The sequence below is a fragment of the Carcharodon carcharias genome, chromosome 12 (genome assembly GCF_017639515.1).
Source record: "Carcharodon carcharias isolate sCarCar2 chromosome 12, sCarCar2.pri, whole genome shotgun sequence".
Classification (NCBI taxonomy): domain Eukaryota; kingdom Metazoa; phylum Chordata; class Chondrichthyes; order Lamniformes; family Lamnidae; genus Carcharodon; species Carcharodon carcharias.
The window spans coordinates 120,060,440-120,076,069 of record NC_054478.1 but is presented as its reverse complement, the minus strand read 5'-3'; the positions used below and the strand labels follow the sequence as shown (position 1 = coordinate 120,076,069).

At 42.5% G+C, this 15,630-nt stretch overlaps 1 protein-coding gene across 2 annotated transcripts in view; it reads right to left on the bottom strand.

The window, feature by feature from the left end:
* Positions 1 to 15,630, bottom strand: part of trpm2 (transient receptor potential cation channel, subfamily M, member 2) — a 543,973-nt gene that overhangs the window by 63,191 nt on the left and 465,152 nt on the right. For both annotated transcript variants that reach the window (XM_041200804.1, XM_041200805.1), the window contains 4 exons: positions 11,234 to 11,366; positions 7,924 to 8,095; positions 4,987 to 5,167; positions 3,769 to 3,950 (listed from right to left, as the gene is read on the bottom strand). In XM_041200804.1, coding sequence (XP_041056738.1) covers positions 3,769 to 3,950; positions 4,987 to 5,167; positions 7,924 to 8,095; positions 11,234 to 11,366 — 668 coding nt within the window. The remainder of the gene's footprint in view (positions 1 to 3,768; positions 3,951 to 4,986; positions 5,168 to 7,923; positions 8,096 to 11,233; positions 11,367 to 15,630) is intronic.

Sequence of the window (15,630 nt, the reverse complement as noted above, 5' to 3'; positions counted from 1 at the left end):
GTAAAAGGAGCAAAAGTGATGTGGGGAAATATTTTGCATCCAGAGGGCTGTTGGAGTGTGGAACAAACTTCCTGAGAGGATGATGGAGATATTGATGTATTCAAAAGAGAATTGGATTGCTATTTGCATAGAAACAATGTGCAACGTTATGGGGATAAGGCAGGGGAGTGGGACTAGGTAGAATGCTCTTTCAGAGAGCAAGTGCAGACTCGATGGACTGAATGGCCTCCTTCTAAACTGTAAAGATTCTGTGATTCTATGAAGGATAGCACTTAGTTGCACTTGGAGCTGATGGGTGATTTAAGTGTCTAGACATTAAGTTTTGTTTCTTGTGTGCATCTCAATAAATCTTTTACTTAAACTTCCAGCCCCTCATTCTAATTCTTCATGCCCCATAAGTTCACATCTACATCCTTCCCCGTTCAAGGGACTGAAAGTGGGGTACTTAGCTCCAGTTCAGCTCCTCATCTTTGCGACTGTTCACTGGGTACTTTGCACCGGAATTATAAAGAAAAGAGGCAATAGCAGGGCTAAATACAGGTAAAGCTTTATTGGAATGCTTCTACAAGGGTACATGGAGCACAGGAATGTTACCATTGGAGGAAGGATCCAGGATCAGATGACACCAATTTAAGGTTGTCAAAAGAAACAATGAGAATATGAGGAAAATGTTCTACGCTGTGAGTTAGGATCTGGAATGCACTGCCTGAGATTGTGGTGGAGGCAGATTCAATCAAGGCATTCAGAGCCGAGTTCGATAATTATCTGAAAAGAAAAAATTGCAGGTGTTCGAAGAAAAGGTGGGTGAGTGGGTCCTGGTGAGTTGCTTTTGCCGAGAGTCTCCATTGACATGATGGGTTGAATGGCCTCCTTCTGTGCTGTGACTGTTCTATGATTCTATGTATTAGGGTATTTTGAGCCTCGCTTGTGTGGATCTCATTGTGCCTTACCCGTGGTCCAAGGGATCCTTCATCTTGCATCACCTGGTCAGCACATCCTCATTGTCAGAGGAAGAATCATGATCAACAATGTCCTCATCATTCAACGCTTCTCCCCTCTGTTGGGTTAGGTTGAACAGTGCACAGCAGGCCACCACAATATGTAAGACCCTTGCTGGGGCACACTGAAGAGTTCCACTGGATTGATCAAGGCACCTAAATTGCATCGTCAAAAGGTCAATGCCCTGCTTGACGGTCACGCTATTTGACCTGTGGCACATGTTGCATCTCTCCTCTGCATCTGTACTCACAGGCATTCATTCCTCACAGGCCTTCATCGCCATGCCTTTTGTGGGTAGCGCTTGTCTCCGAGTATCCATCCCTGAAGGTGAGTGGGGTGCCGGCAAAGCTGTGGGACCTGGGGCTGTCAGAGTATCTGTGCATAATGGCTGCCTCCTGGGAACCATGCACACGTGTGACAAATCTGTTTTCGGTCACAGACCAGTTGTATAGAGAGTACATGGAAACCTGGGGGGATCAAGGGATAGCCCTGAACCTAATGGATCCCTCCAGCTAACTTTCTAGATTGGTGCGGTATTGCACACATTGCTAAGCCTCTTGAACACACCATTGGTCATGTTCTTGACACACTGATGGGCTGCAGACTGGCAGATCTCTCAAGTTCTCAGTGGATTTATCAAAAGAGCCAGAGATGTAGAAGTTGAGATCTTCAGGACCCCTAGAATTCGTTGTCAGTTTGTCCTATAGCACAGAGATCAGTGACAGCCTCCCTGGAGAGTTGCAGCCTCATCGACATTGCCACTTGGACACTTGGAGAACGTTCAGCCTCGGCTGATCGACTCCCTCCTGGCGACAGTCTCTTCCATGTGCAGTGGCTGATGCCATGTCCCTCTACTGCGCCTTGCCCACCCTGAGGCTGCCTCTCTTGCTGGTTGTGAAGCTGTTGCTGTGCACCCATGGTACCCAGACCTCCCTCCCCCTGAGCTGCCTCTCCTCCTCAACAGGGGCCACAGGGCCTGGGTGGATGAGATCCATGGCAGGTGCCCTTTGCCTTATTCCTATCTGGATGCCACCCCGATACCCCAAACCTGCTTGTCAGTCCTCTCCTCAGGATAAGTGGCACTGCCTCAGTGTGACACTGGCCACATGCCCCAAACTTCTGGCATCTTCTCCCCACTTCAACTGGCATATGTCAGTTACTTTTGCACACCACCCTTCCTGCCTCTGCACACTGGCTCTCCCAGTGGCTTTGTTGGAGAGCCAACACTTATCCTTCACTTCCTTGCTGTCCTGTGTTTTGTGGGCACTGAAGACCCCTGGTTCCTGTGCACCAGTAGTAAAATTCAGATTGCTCCATAAAATTTTAGTTAATTGGCCTTTTGAATCCCTCATTTGATGTCCCACTGCCTCAATGTCCAAGTCCAATCTCCATGGTTCTTGCCACTGGTTATATCCAGAGGGCTGTCATGACATTGGCCTTCTGGCTAAATGTGATCCATTCCTATTTTACTTTCCCATTACCTCCCACCCCCACCATTGCCCCAGCATCTGATCTGGCATTTAGGAACCCAGTAGATTTCAAGGTTTCCCTGAAGATGTAGGTTCATATGTTTAAACTGATGGACAGCCCTTCATTACTGATGGCCCTTTTCTAGTCTTTGAGGCAGATCTCTGGAGGACTAAGGTTAAAGACACTAATCATGAAGAAACCTGTGAAAAGGACAATGGTCTGTGTTGCAGGCTGAGAATAATTTTTAAAAAACTCCACTTTCCCATTCTATCCCCATATGCCTTGATTCACTTAGTGTCCAAAAATCTTTTGACTTGAATATATTCATTGATAGATCATTCTGAGCACCCTGGGGTAGAGAACTCCAAAGGTACAAAACGCATTTATTGAAGAAATTTCTCCTCCTCTCAGTTACAAATGACTGACTCCTTATCCTGAGACTCTGAACCCTAGTCCTAGATTCTCCAACCAGGGGAAATAGCCTCTTAGCATGTCAAGCCCTCTAAGAGTTTTATACATTTCAATGAGGTCACCTCTCATTCTTCAAAATACCTGAACGTATAGGTCCATTCTAATCAATTTATTTCCATAGGGCATCCCAGAAATCAATCCAGTGAATTTTTATTGCCCCTCCTCCAAGGCAACTATGACCTTCCTTAGGAATCAAAGCTGTACACAGTACTTCAGGCGTGGTCTCATCAAAACCCTACATAATTGCAGCAAAACTTCTTCACTCTTATACTCCAACCTCATTAGAACAAAGGTTAACATACCATTTGCCTTCCTAATTGCTTTCTGTACCAATGTTGACTTTTCTGTTATTCCTTCATGGGATATGGGCGTTGTTGGCAAGGCTTGCATTTGTTGTCCATTGCTAATTGCCCTTGGTGAGCTGCCTTCTTGAACCTTCTTGAGAAGTTTCATACAATTGAGTGGCTCGCTAGACCATTTCAGAGGGCAGTTAAGGGTCGCCACGTTGCTGAGGGTCTGGAGTCACATGTAGAGCAGACCAGTAGGGACAGCAGATTTCATTCCCCAAAGGTCATTAGCGAGCCAGATGGGCTTTACAACTATCAATGATAGCTATATGGTGATCATTTTTTAAATTTATTCATGGAATGTGGGCATCACTGGCTTGGCCAGCATTTATTGTCCATCCCATCATGATTTCTGTGATTTGTGTACAAGGGCTCCTAAATTCTAAAATCTGTCACCTTTTAAAAAATCATTCTACTTTTCCATTCTTCATGTTGAAGTGACTAATTGGCAGTGAGATATCTGATGGAGGAAGACACTTACTGAACTTGTTGTGCTTCTGTTTTGCTTTTCTCTTGGTCATTTGTTCGATTAAGAGGAAGACATGACTAAATATGATGAAGGGAGGGGGTGCGGGAGGACGGCAGTAATACTCCTCAATCAGGGGGTACCTCTGGAACTTCCAGATTTTGTCTGTATTTTCCTGGATCAATTGAAAGGTATAGCTAAGGAAAGAAAGACCAGAGACAGTGAAAATCAGTGGTATGTTTAACTGTAATATCTCTGTATTTCCTGAAGGATCAGGAACCCTCTTGGCTTCCATAGAATATCAGGGTATCTGAAAGCATAAATAACCATTTCATTTTTCTCCAAAGTTTCTCCCCTATCTTCCTATGGTCATTGAAATCCAATGTCCACAGAGTTATACAGAAACTGAGTCTTTGTTGGTTTTATTCCCACTTTAATCACTAAAACAATTCCCTGTTCACTCACCAAACCCTTTAATACCTCCCTCCAAGTCTAATCTCACCCTATTACTCACTATCCATATCCTTTAAAATCCCAAAATAAAAGCAAAATACTGATGCTGGAAATCTGAAATAAAAACAGAAAGTGTTGGAAAACCTCAGCAGGTCTAGCAGCATCTTTGGAGAGAGAAACAGTTCATGTTTCGAGTTGAATATGACTCTTTAATTTCCTACTCAGTATCATCCTGCTCATTCACCATATCCTTTAATATTTCACACAGTCTAATTCCAAACTACTAATTCCCATACCCTTTAATATCATATTTAGTCTAATCCTACTCACGCCTTGTCCACTTAGTATTCTACTCAGTCTAATCCCATGGTCCTGCTCACTCATTCTAATTCCACTCTCCTGCTCACTCCCTTTAATATCACACACAGTCTAACCTTACATTACTGCCCAGTCCTTGTGCAATTTAATAACTCCACCAGTCTAATCCCACTTTCATATTCACTCACAATATCTTTCATCATCTAAGCAACTCTAGCTCTGGATGCTCTTCATTTCCCCCTTGTGGGGGAGTATTTAGCCTGTACCCAAACTCTCCATCCTTTGAAGGGATACTGTTATACTCATATACTGTTTTCCCTGATAATCTTTCAATGCAATTCCCCCACAGGCCACTTCCACTTTCAACACAGTGAAACTAGTCCATCTCCAGTTAAGCATTTTAATGTTCAATTGGTCCTTGGCCTTTTTGAGTCTAAGCCTAATGATATTGTAATCACTTACTTGAACATTGCAATCAAAAGGTTGAGCAGCAGGATGTTGCTGAAAAGCAGAAAGAGACAGAGCAGGGTGATGGTTAACCACTCAGGGAAGATGGGAGCACTGTTGCTGTCATGCACAGGACACTTTGGCTTGTAGGGGTCAGTGCCATTCACAGTGCACTGACTTAAGTCAAAGCCTGAAACTTTAAGGAAAAGAGATGTTTATTAGTGATCATTTTAACCAGTACATCCACAGACAAACATGATGAAAGAAACAACAATTTTCTTGCACTCCTTTTGTTGTTTTTCCATTTACAAGAAAGATTCTTCAGTTGTGGGTATTGCTGGAAAGACCAGCATTTATTGCCTGTCCTCAGCGAGACCTGGGAAGGTGGTGGTGGGCCTTCTGATTTTCTGCAGTAGTGATACAGTGGCTTCCTAGACCATTTCAATGGGTAGTTAAAAGTCAACCACATTGACATGGGACTGGAGTGATATATATGCCAGATGAGGTAAGGAGACCAAGTTTCCTTCCCATAAACATGTCTTATGACATTCTGACTGCCTAATTTTACTGATATCAGTTTCTTATTTCCAGATTTTTAAAAAACCTAAATACAAATTCTCAAAAGTGCCACTTTTTTCTGGATTATTAGCCCAGTAACATAGCCACTGTATAATTAGGGTGCTCAGGACCGTAAGGGTTAATGTGGGATTGGGGAACAGTACCCCCCATATTATGACGTGGCAAATCTAATGAGTATAGAGTGTTGTGGTGAGTCTGGCAGAGGTTGGCATGAAGGTAGCACGTAATCAGGATTGTATCCTGTATATAAGTATATAGTTCTGTGTTATTAATGAACAGTTATTGTTCAACCATTAAACCTCTAGGCCTCATCATGAGACAACATATAACAATACTACAACCATCACACTATTGCATTCTATAATGGAACTGCTTGCCCCTCCTCTCCTGAGGACACTGATTTTCAACTGGGATATGTCACCACAGGCACCAGGCATTCTCCTGTACTTCACACATATGCCCATGTGATACTGGATGGTTAGTGTCAGGAGGCAATGGGCATTAGGGGTGGGAGTTTGAAAACTGGTGAGCCTTTAAAAGTCAACAAAACTGGTTAAATTGGGCCATGACTTCCTGGAGAGATGAAGCCATGGGTGGCTAATTGTGGGGCCTTGCTGTGCTCAATTTAGTTCCTGTGGTTGAGTTTTAACAGTGACTATACTTAAAAATTTGATTGGCTGTTAATCATAGAAACATAGAAAATAGGAGCAGGAGTTGGTCATTTAGCCCTTTGAGCCTGCTCCGCCATTCACTATGATCATGGTTGATCCTCTATCTCAATGCTGCACCCCATGCTCTCACCATACTCTTGACGCCTTTAGAGTCCAAAAATCTACTTCTTAAATATAATCAGTGGCTTGGTCTCCACAGTCTTCTGTGGTAGAGAATTCCATAGGTTCACCACCCTCAAGATGAAGTTTCTCCTCATCTCAATGGTCTACCCTGAATCCTGAGACTGTGATCCCTTGTTCTAGATACTCCAGCCAGAAGAAACATCATCCCTGTATCCAGTCTGTCCATCCTGGTCAGAATTTTATACATTTCAATGAGGTCCTGTTTCATTCTTCTAAACTCCAGTGAATACAGGCTTAGTCGGCGCAATCTCTACTCATAGGACAATCCTACTATCCCAGGAGTCAGTCTGGTGAACCTTCACTGAACTCCCTCTATGGAAAGTATATTGGTAAGGAGATCAAAACCGCACAAAATACTCCAGGTGTGGAATCACCAAGGCCCTGAACAGCTGCAGTAAGACATCCTTGCTCCTGTACTCAAGTCCTCTCGCAACATACTATTTGCCTTTTAAATAGCTTTCTGCACCTGCATGCTTATTTTCAGTGATTGGTGTACAAGAACACTTGTCCCTTTGGACATCAACATTTCCCAATCTATCACCATTTAAATTACACTCTTCCATTCTGTTTTTCCTACTGAAGTGGGTAACTTCACACTTATCCATGTTAAACTGCAGTTGCCATGTATTTTCCCACTCACTCAACCTGTCTAAATCACCTTGAAGTCTCTTAACGCCTTCCTCATCATTCCCACCAAGTTTTGTGTCATCAGCGAACAGTTGATTCCCTCATCCAAATCATTGATATACATTGTAGTAGCTAGGGCCCAACCACTGATCCCTGTGGTACTCCGCTATTCACCACCTGCCACTCCAAAGAATACCTGTTTATTCTTGCTCTCTGTTTCCCTGTCTACTAGCCAATTCTCAATCCATGCCAATATATTACCCCCAATCCCATGTGCTTTAACTTTGCACACTAACTTTTTACGTGGGACTTTATCAAAAGCTTTCTGAAAATCCAAATATACCACACCCACGGGTTCCATCATCTATTCTGCTAGTTGCGTCCTCGTAACACTCCAGTAGGTTTATCAAACATGGTTTCCCTTTCATAAATCCATGTTGATTTTGTCTAATCCCGTTCATACTTTCTAAGTGCCCTGTTATCACATCCTTTATACTAGACGCTAGCATTTCCCCTACTTCTGTTAGGCTACACAGTCTGTAATTCACTGTTTTTTCCCTTCCTGCTTTTTTAAATATTACATTCGCCACCCTCCAATCTGCCGGGACTGTTTCAGAATCTACAGAGTTTGGGAAGATGATAACCAAAGCATCCATTATTTCCATGGCCACCTGGGATGTAGATTATTAGGCCCTGGGAATTTACCAGCTTTCAGTCCCATTAATTTCTCCAGTGCTATTGTTTTAATAATACTAATTTCCTTCAATTCCTCCTTCCCACTAGAACCTTGGTTCCCTAGCATTTCTGGGAAGTTATCTGTGTCTTCCTCCATGAAGTACTTTGGAAAAATCTTTCAGGTGATTTCAGACATTCAATTAAAGAGTGAACTTACAACTGACATCAGCAGGGATCTCTCCAAATATCATTCGGTATGGTTGGTACACAACCCCTTGGAATATCCAGGCCAGGCGTTGCTCATTGTGGGTAAGGATGCCCTGTTTGGCTACACCATAAGCCACGATTGCCAATACCAACAAGAACAGAAAGAAGAAGATATCCTTCATCTATGTCAAAGAAAAAAACAGGAGAAGGTGATGCTTGGCAATGCATTTGGACATTAAAGAGCTTGTTAAGTGGCCAACATAGGATCTTAAGCTGAACACTGGTTTATGCCACATTTAGTGCGACACGCCATTTCGGCAAAGGAATTGAATCACACCTAGGAACAGCTGCCTGGAGGCTCATTAAGGGGCTGATTGACACTTAAAATGAATGCTAGCACTCACTGAGGAGGCAGCCTGGCTTTTAGTAGCTAGTGCTTGTCCTAACAGTGACCAGCTGTTCAGGAGTAAACAGGTTGTTGATGTGGATTTCAAGTGCTTCTTAAAGGGATACACACCATTTCATGTTCACATGCTTCTGGAGCTGTGAAGAGCGTCTCTGAAGTACATGGGAAGACTTTCAGAATCACAGTGCAGAAGAGGCCTTTTGGCCCATCGAGTCTGTACCGACAGATGAGCAACACCTGACTTACCTAATCCCATTTACCAGCATTTGGCCCATAGCCTTGAATGTTAAGACGTGCCAAGTGCTCATCCAGGTACTTTTTAAAAGATGTGAGGCAACCCGTCTCCACCACCCTCCCAGGCAGCGCATTCCAGACCCTCACCACCCTCTGGGTAAAAATGTTTTTCCTCACAACCCCCCTAAACCTCCTGCCCCTCACCTTGAACTTATGTCCCCTCATGACTGACCCTTCAAATAAGGGGAACCACTGCTCCCTATCCACCCTGTCAATGCCCCTCATAATCTTGTATATCTCGATCAGGTCGCCTCTCAGTCTTTTCTGCTTCAATGAAAACAACCCAAATCTATCCAACCTCTCTTCATAACTTAAATGTTTCATCCCAGGAAACATCCTGGTGAATCTCCTCTGTACCTCCTCCAGTGCAATCACATTCTTCCCATAATATGGCGACCAGAACTGCACACAGTACTCCAGCTGTGGCCTCACCAAGGTTCTATACAACTCCAACATGACCTCCCTACTTTTGTAATCTATGCCTTGATTGATAAAGGCAAGTGTTCCATATGCCTTTTTCGCCATCCCACTAACATGCCCCTCCACCTTCAGATATCTATGGACACACACGCCAAGGTCCCTTTGTTCCTCAGAACCTCCTAGTGTCATGCCATTCATTGAATACTTCCTTGTCAAATTACTCCTTCCAAACTGTATCACCTCACACTTTTCAGGGTTAAAATCCATCTGCCACTTATCTGCCCCTTTGACCATCCCGTCTATACCTTCCTGTAGCCCAAGACACTCATCCTCACTGTTAACCACCCGGCCAATCTTTGTGTCATCTGCAAACTTACTAATCCTCCCGCCCACATAGTCATCTATGTCATTTATATAAATGATGAATAATAGGGGACCCAGCACAGATCCCTTTGGTACGCCACTGGACACTGGCTTCCAGTCACTAAAGCATCCTTCTGTCATCACCTTCTGTCTCCTATGACTTTCTGGAACACTTTGTCAGGACTTCATCAATATTCGAGCAACATTCATTCTGCAAATTTCCTGAGGATCTCATGTAAAAGAGAATAAGTGATGTGTTACTCCACATTATAGGGATCACCAAGGGAAAGGTGTGCTTGATCATGGCATCTTGCTACGGGTCCACTTGGACTTGACATGGAATGGCAAGAGAACATGAGGTCAGTAGCACCTGCAGGAAAGGGGAATTGGAGGGCAAAGAAGTTGAGCTGGTGTGCATGACCCCTCCAGACACAGGACATTCTTCTTCTTCGGGGTTTCCTCCACCAGAACCTCCAGTGCCATGTCCGAGAATTTGTGCTTTCTCCATGTCTGACTGTGTGCCAGTCAGAGTACTCCATACCTTCAATGGAAATGGACGTGAGGAACCCACATATACAGTTCCATGAAAATTGCACCTAATCTGCGTAAGTCCTAAATCTGCAGGTGTCTCTGCTGTTCTCTTGAAGTTAACTCCTACTAAAGTACAGGTTCATGGGCAGTGGTTACCATCCTGAACCTCCACTAATGAATTATGCTTGATGCATGGGCAATGCATACAAAATATTCTGTAGTCAACAGTCAAAACAAGAGGTACAGTGACAAAGCCACACAGTTTAAATGTACCAACATACCATACAACAAACATTAGTTCTGTTGAAGGGTCATGAGGACTCGAAACGTCAACTCTTTTCTTCTCCGCCAATGCTGCCAGACCTGCTGAGTTTTTCCAGGTAATTCTGTTTTTGTATTAAATATAATTTGACTTCCACATATCTGAATATCTGAATCTCTCATTTCTCTTCTCCCTGCCTTAGGTCACTTTCACCTTCCATTCTCTCTTTCATTCCTCCTTTCTGCCCTTCACTGTCTGTTTCTCTTTCCTTTCGTCTGCCTTTAACGCCATCCCATTCCCTGTTTCTAATTTTCTCTCTCTAGATTTATCTCCTATGTTCCTTCCTTTCAATTTCCTCACCTCTTCTTTCTTCCAACTAATTCCACATTCTCTCTCTTTGTCCCTCCATTGTTTCCCCAGTTCTTTTTTCCACTTCTCTTGCTTTCTCTCATTCCCTCACTAGTTCATTCTCACTCTTTAATTTCTCCTTTCTCATTCCCTCTTTCCCTACCATTTTCTCCAACTTCACTCCTTCTTCCATTACCTTTTTCACATTCCCCCTCTTTCATTCCCTTCTCTCAATCTCTTTTCTTATTCCTCTCTGCTTCCCTCATTTCTGCCATTCTCTATTTTCCATTCTTTGTTGACTCATTCCCACTTTCTTCCCTTTTTCTCATTCCCTTTCTCCCCTTCCACGGTAGATAGAATGGATACAAACAACACACATATACACGTGCATACATGGAGTGCAAACATACGTAACACATACACATGCACAGCACACACTCTTGCACATCTGTAGCACATCCGGACAGTATGCACACATAGCACATGCATTCAACATGTGCACACAACACATGTGCTCATCATGTTCATGTACAGCATACAACACAACATGCATGCAAACATAATAAGAGCAAAAAATGCTGGAAACACTCAGCAGGTTGAGCAGCATCTGTGGAGGGAAACAAAGTAAACATTTCAGGTCAAGATGACCTTTCATCAGAGTTGCATGGAAACACACATCATAGAGCAACATCTTACCATCATTTGCACCATGATGATTTTTGGCCCAAGAGTTTTGCTAACAGTGAAAATATGCATCACTCTGACACAGTAAATGATGAAATCCAGGCACAAAATGATCCTTCCCTGGTAGAAGGTTGTAGGAAAATACCTAGAAGTACAAATATTTTTGAAATATTAGATGTAGAATGGACCTTTACCCATAAACTATCTCACAAAGTGAAAAGGTCACTTGGAGCTAAACACATCCCACCCTCCCATGACCCCTTACCCAAGTCACTCCATATAGTAACAGGGTCCCAGAATACCTCAGGTCCACCTAACCTACAACCCCTCCCCACTGGAATTTATTGAGCCAGTGCTCAATTTATAGCAATTAAACTGAGTGCAATACTAATGGAACTAGGTTTAGCCACCCATCACCTCCCTCCAACAAAAGTCCCTAAACAAATTTCAGGCTGCTGTCTGTCTTGTCACTCTCTCTGACCTTAGAAGTTTTGGAGCTAAGTGAAAAGCATAGAAGGGAAGGAGAGATTAAATGTTAGAAGGAAGATGGTCGAATGGCTAGGAAGGTGAGGAGAGATTTACATCTAGAACTGATTGTTAGAAGTGCAGAGGTAAAATGGCACCTTTGGGAATGTGTGACTGGCAATACATTGGCACTATCCCAGTGGTAAAGTGTAGCAGAGGAAGGCCCACTGAGGTGGGCAATGAAAGAGGTAACAGGAAGGAAGGTATAAATCTGCCAGACCAGGAATAGGGAAGGTTGTAGGAATTGGACAAAGGAGGCTCAGAAACCAGTGAATGGAAATGAATGTTAAGATTGCAGGCCTGATAATCTGGAAGGAATGTATTAATATATGTAAAGAATGGGAAACAGTAGTGTTTTGTTATGATAGGAGCTTTGACAGGGTTTTGGGGATTATCTCATCTTCCAAAAGTATGCTGCTTGAGTCTGTAGTTTCTTTAACCATAATTGTTTATTTATAGCAATTATTTACACATTTGGACCTTCACATAAGATTAGAGCTTCTCCTCTTCGTGACCTCCTTTATTTCTCAGTCATGTGATCTGATATCATTATTACATCAGCATCATGTGCTCTTTACTCTACACCTGTCCCCAAGTCTTTATCCCTATCATATTTACATCCTCCTACATCTTCTCCCAAAGTCTCAGGCTTCACAGGGTTAGCCCCTGAGGTGCCTTGACTAATCTCCCTGATCTGGTTCTTGATTTGAGGATATTCAGTACTTTCCCTTCTGCCGGTGTGAGTGATCCTCTCCTGGGTGGCCTTAGAGCTTATAATAAGCATTTCTATCTTCTTCAGGATCTTGAGTAGTAAGCCCAAGTTTTGACTGTATTTCGTTCCAAGGATATTAAGGCACTGCAGTTTCTCTTCATGATGATTGTACTTTCCCTCTGTTGGTCTCAGTCCCATACTCTCTCCCTGGGCTTCAGCACTGGGAACTCATGCCCTGTGCTTATTATTAAAGTTCCGAGCCTGCTTGTCTCCCTTTTGTTCCTCTTTCTGTTTTACCTTCTTGTGGTCAATCATGGTAATGTTGGGTTTGAATTTTTGCATCAGAGAGAGAGCTGTGTTCTCAATCTTTTATTAGTAATCAATTAGTAACTACATTCTGTAGTAGTGAGGATCGCTAATTCAGAGGAGCCAGATTTAGGTCTTTGATTTTCTTTAATAAATCCTTAATGGTTCGTATCCTTTTCTCAGCCTCTCCATTTACTTGAGGAGAGCGAGGTAAATTGGTTACATGAACGAAGCCATATTTGTTTGCAAAATTTTGAAATAGCTCATTAGCAAATTGTGGCCTATTGTTGGATGCGACATTATCTGGATTGCCCATGTGTTGAATAAATTCTCGAGGGATTCCTGCTGTGATACTATGCATTCGGTTTACTTCAATCACCGTGAGTGGTAATCAATGACAATAAGGAAAGTTTTCCTCTTAAATTCAAATAAGTCCATGTTCAGACACTCCCATGGAAAGGTAGATGGTAATATTGGTTCTTTTTGTTCATGGCTGTTTATGGTGCTAGTAAGATGGTTAGAAATCATTTCTCTATGGAGTAAGTGGTGCCTGACCACCAGACTGACCGTTACGCACATGTGTCCATTCTCATTCCTTTTGTAATTGTTGGATATTCTGTCTTGTTTGGACCTTCAGCCATGGTGCTGACAGATGTTCCCAGATTAGGATGTTCGGTTCCCCTTGCTGCTGCATCTTTTCAACTCAGTCCACCTTACAAATTAATTTCAGCTTTAGGCATGTTTTTCTGCTTAAAAAAGAGCACTCTTGATTTTAAAGAGAGATTTGAGGATCTCTTGAGCTTTATATTTCAGCTTCGTCATGAGTTGGCCTTTGATTTTTAATGTAGTCCCACCAGAACCCTGTAATTTAATAGATAAGGGTTGCAACGCAATCTGTTTGAGCCATTTTACTTCATCTGATAAAATAGAAACCCCTATTCCTGTGTCTAATTTAAATTCTGTGAGGTATCCATCAACTTTGAGTTTAACACTCCAATATTTGTTTTCAGTGTGATTTATCTCCCCGAAGGTTAATTCCTGTTCTTGTGGTTCTTCCACCTCTTGTATGTGATTCTGTTTTAAAATTTCCTCTTTTTACAGCTTGTCAGCATTTTATTTTTCCCTCAGTTGTGGAGCTCTGCCCCCACTGCCGCACATTTTTCTCGTTTGTGAGGTTTGTTCCTGCCACATCGGAGACATTTCAAAATGACAGTTGGTGCACTTTTCCCCACTTCGGTGGGTTTAAGCTTTGGCATGCTATCCCTTTTATAGCATACAAGCTGAATGGTCTCACTCAATCTTCTCCATGGGGCCTCTGCTGTTTTTGAACAAACGCCCACTTCTGTTTCCTAAGCTCTGTTTGTCTCGTGAGTTACACTGCTCTCACCAGTGTAAATCCTCTCTTGCCTGTAAGAGTCTGATAACGTTTCATCTAGGACCCCCACTATGATTTTGTCATTGAATCAGCCTGTTTTGTAAAATTCCATAAGTGCAGTTCCCTGCCAGTGTGTAGAGATCATTGATAAACAAATCCATGGCCTGGCCTTTGCTTTCTTCTATTAAATTTAGCTCTCTCGATTATTTCAGTGTTTGTTGGAATTTAATAAGAGTCAAAAGCTTGCAGGGTTCTTCATACGAAGCTGAAGTCTCATCAACTCCCTGCCTTGTTCTCACATCATCAGTGATAGATCCTACAGCATAAAGTACTGACCTCATCTTTCTGGTCTTTTTATGTAATCATGAAGCAGTTCTGTACCATGTGAACCTTTTCCTCCAGTTATTTCAGTTCTGGGAACGTTATGAGCCTTCTGCACTCTGAAATGGTCCTAAGCGTGGTAGGCTGGGTCCTATGATGCTGCTGAGCCCTGGAATTGTTCCTGCTTCTCTCATACTGCTTGCTGCTTTGTGCCTGTGCTCACAGCTGTCCGGTCTCCGGGTCTGTGAGATTTTGCATCTGCTGTTCCCACAATGTTCCAATTTCTCGGTGACAATACTCGCCCAGAAATTGGAACATTGTGGGAACAGCAGATGCCCACTGAACAGAATCTCATTTAAAATATTTGACAACTAGAAGCCCATATTCACTGCCTCCACAAGAGCCAGTGTTTCAGCAGCCAGAGCACTTTTAACAACCATTTTTAGTTTCTTAGCTTTCCAAGCTAAAGGGCAACATTTCCAATTTTTTACCTATAAGAAATATTATGAAGCCAAATGCACTAGAATATCCATCAGGAAAATCAGCATGTAAAGCATCTCTAAAAATGACTAGCTTCATGTTCTTGGGTCACTTCAGGATGCACTTATCAAGGTTTCAATTTCCTAATGTTTTACTTGCCTTTAAAACATTCTCAACTTTAGGCTGTTTCATCATAGTACTTAACTCCAACACATGAAAATTAGCAGCTGGTATAGTTTGAGTGCACAGCCAATTCAACTAACCAATCAATTACAATTGTTCTGTCTTTTCTTTAGATATAAAATCATCCTTAGGTTCAGTACAATTAACATTCTCTAAATAGATTTAAAGTTGTTCCAGATCTACTTTTCTTAATATTTAATGTAATATATTTAGAAGCCTTACAAGCCTGACTTCCGATCTTAAATTCCACTCCACTCTTATTTCTCAAATACAGTAGTACTACCTCATAACAACATTCCTGATGAAAATTCCTGCAAGCTTCCCTCTTGGGTTACCAATAAAACATTGTGGGATTTGCTTTTATTTGAACATTGCCTATTTTCAGCTAAGCAGATCTCACCAAAAAATACCGCAAACTGGAAGCAACATTCAGGCCATAGATGCATTTCTTAAGTTGCATTAGCTTTTCTTCTGCAACTGTTAATTAACCTATCGCCCATGAATATG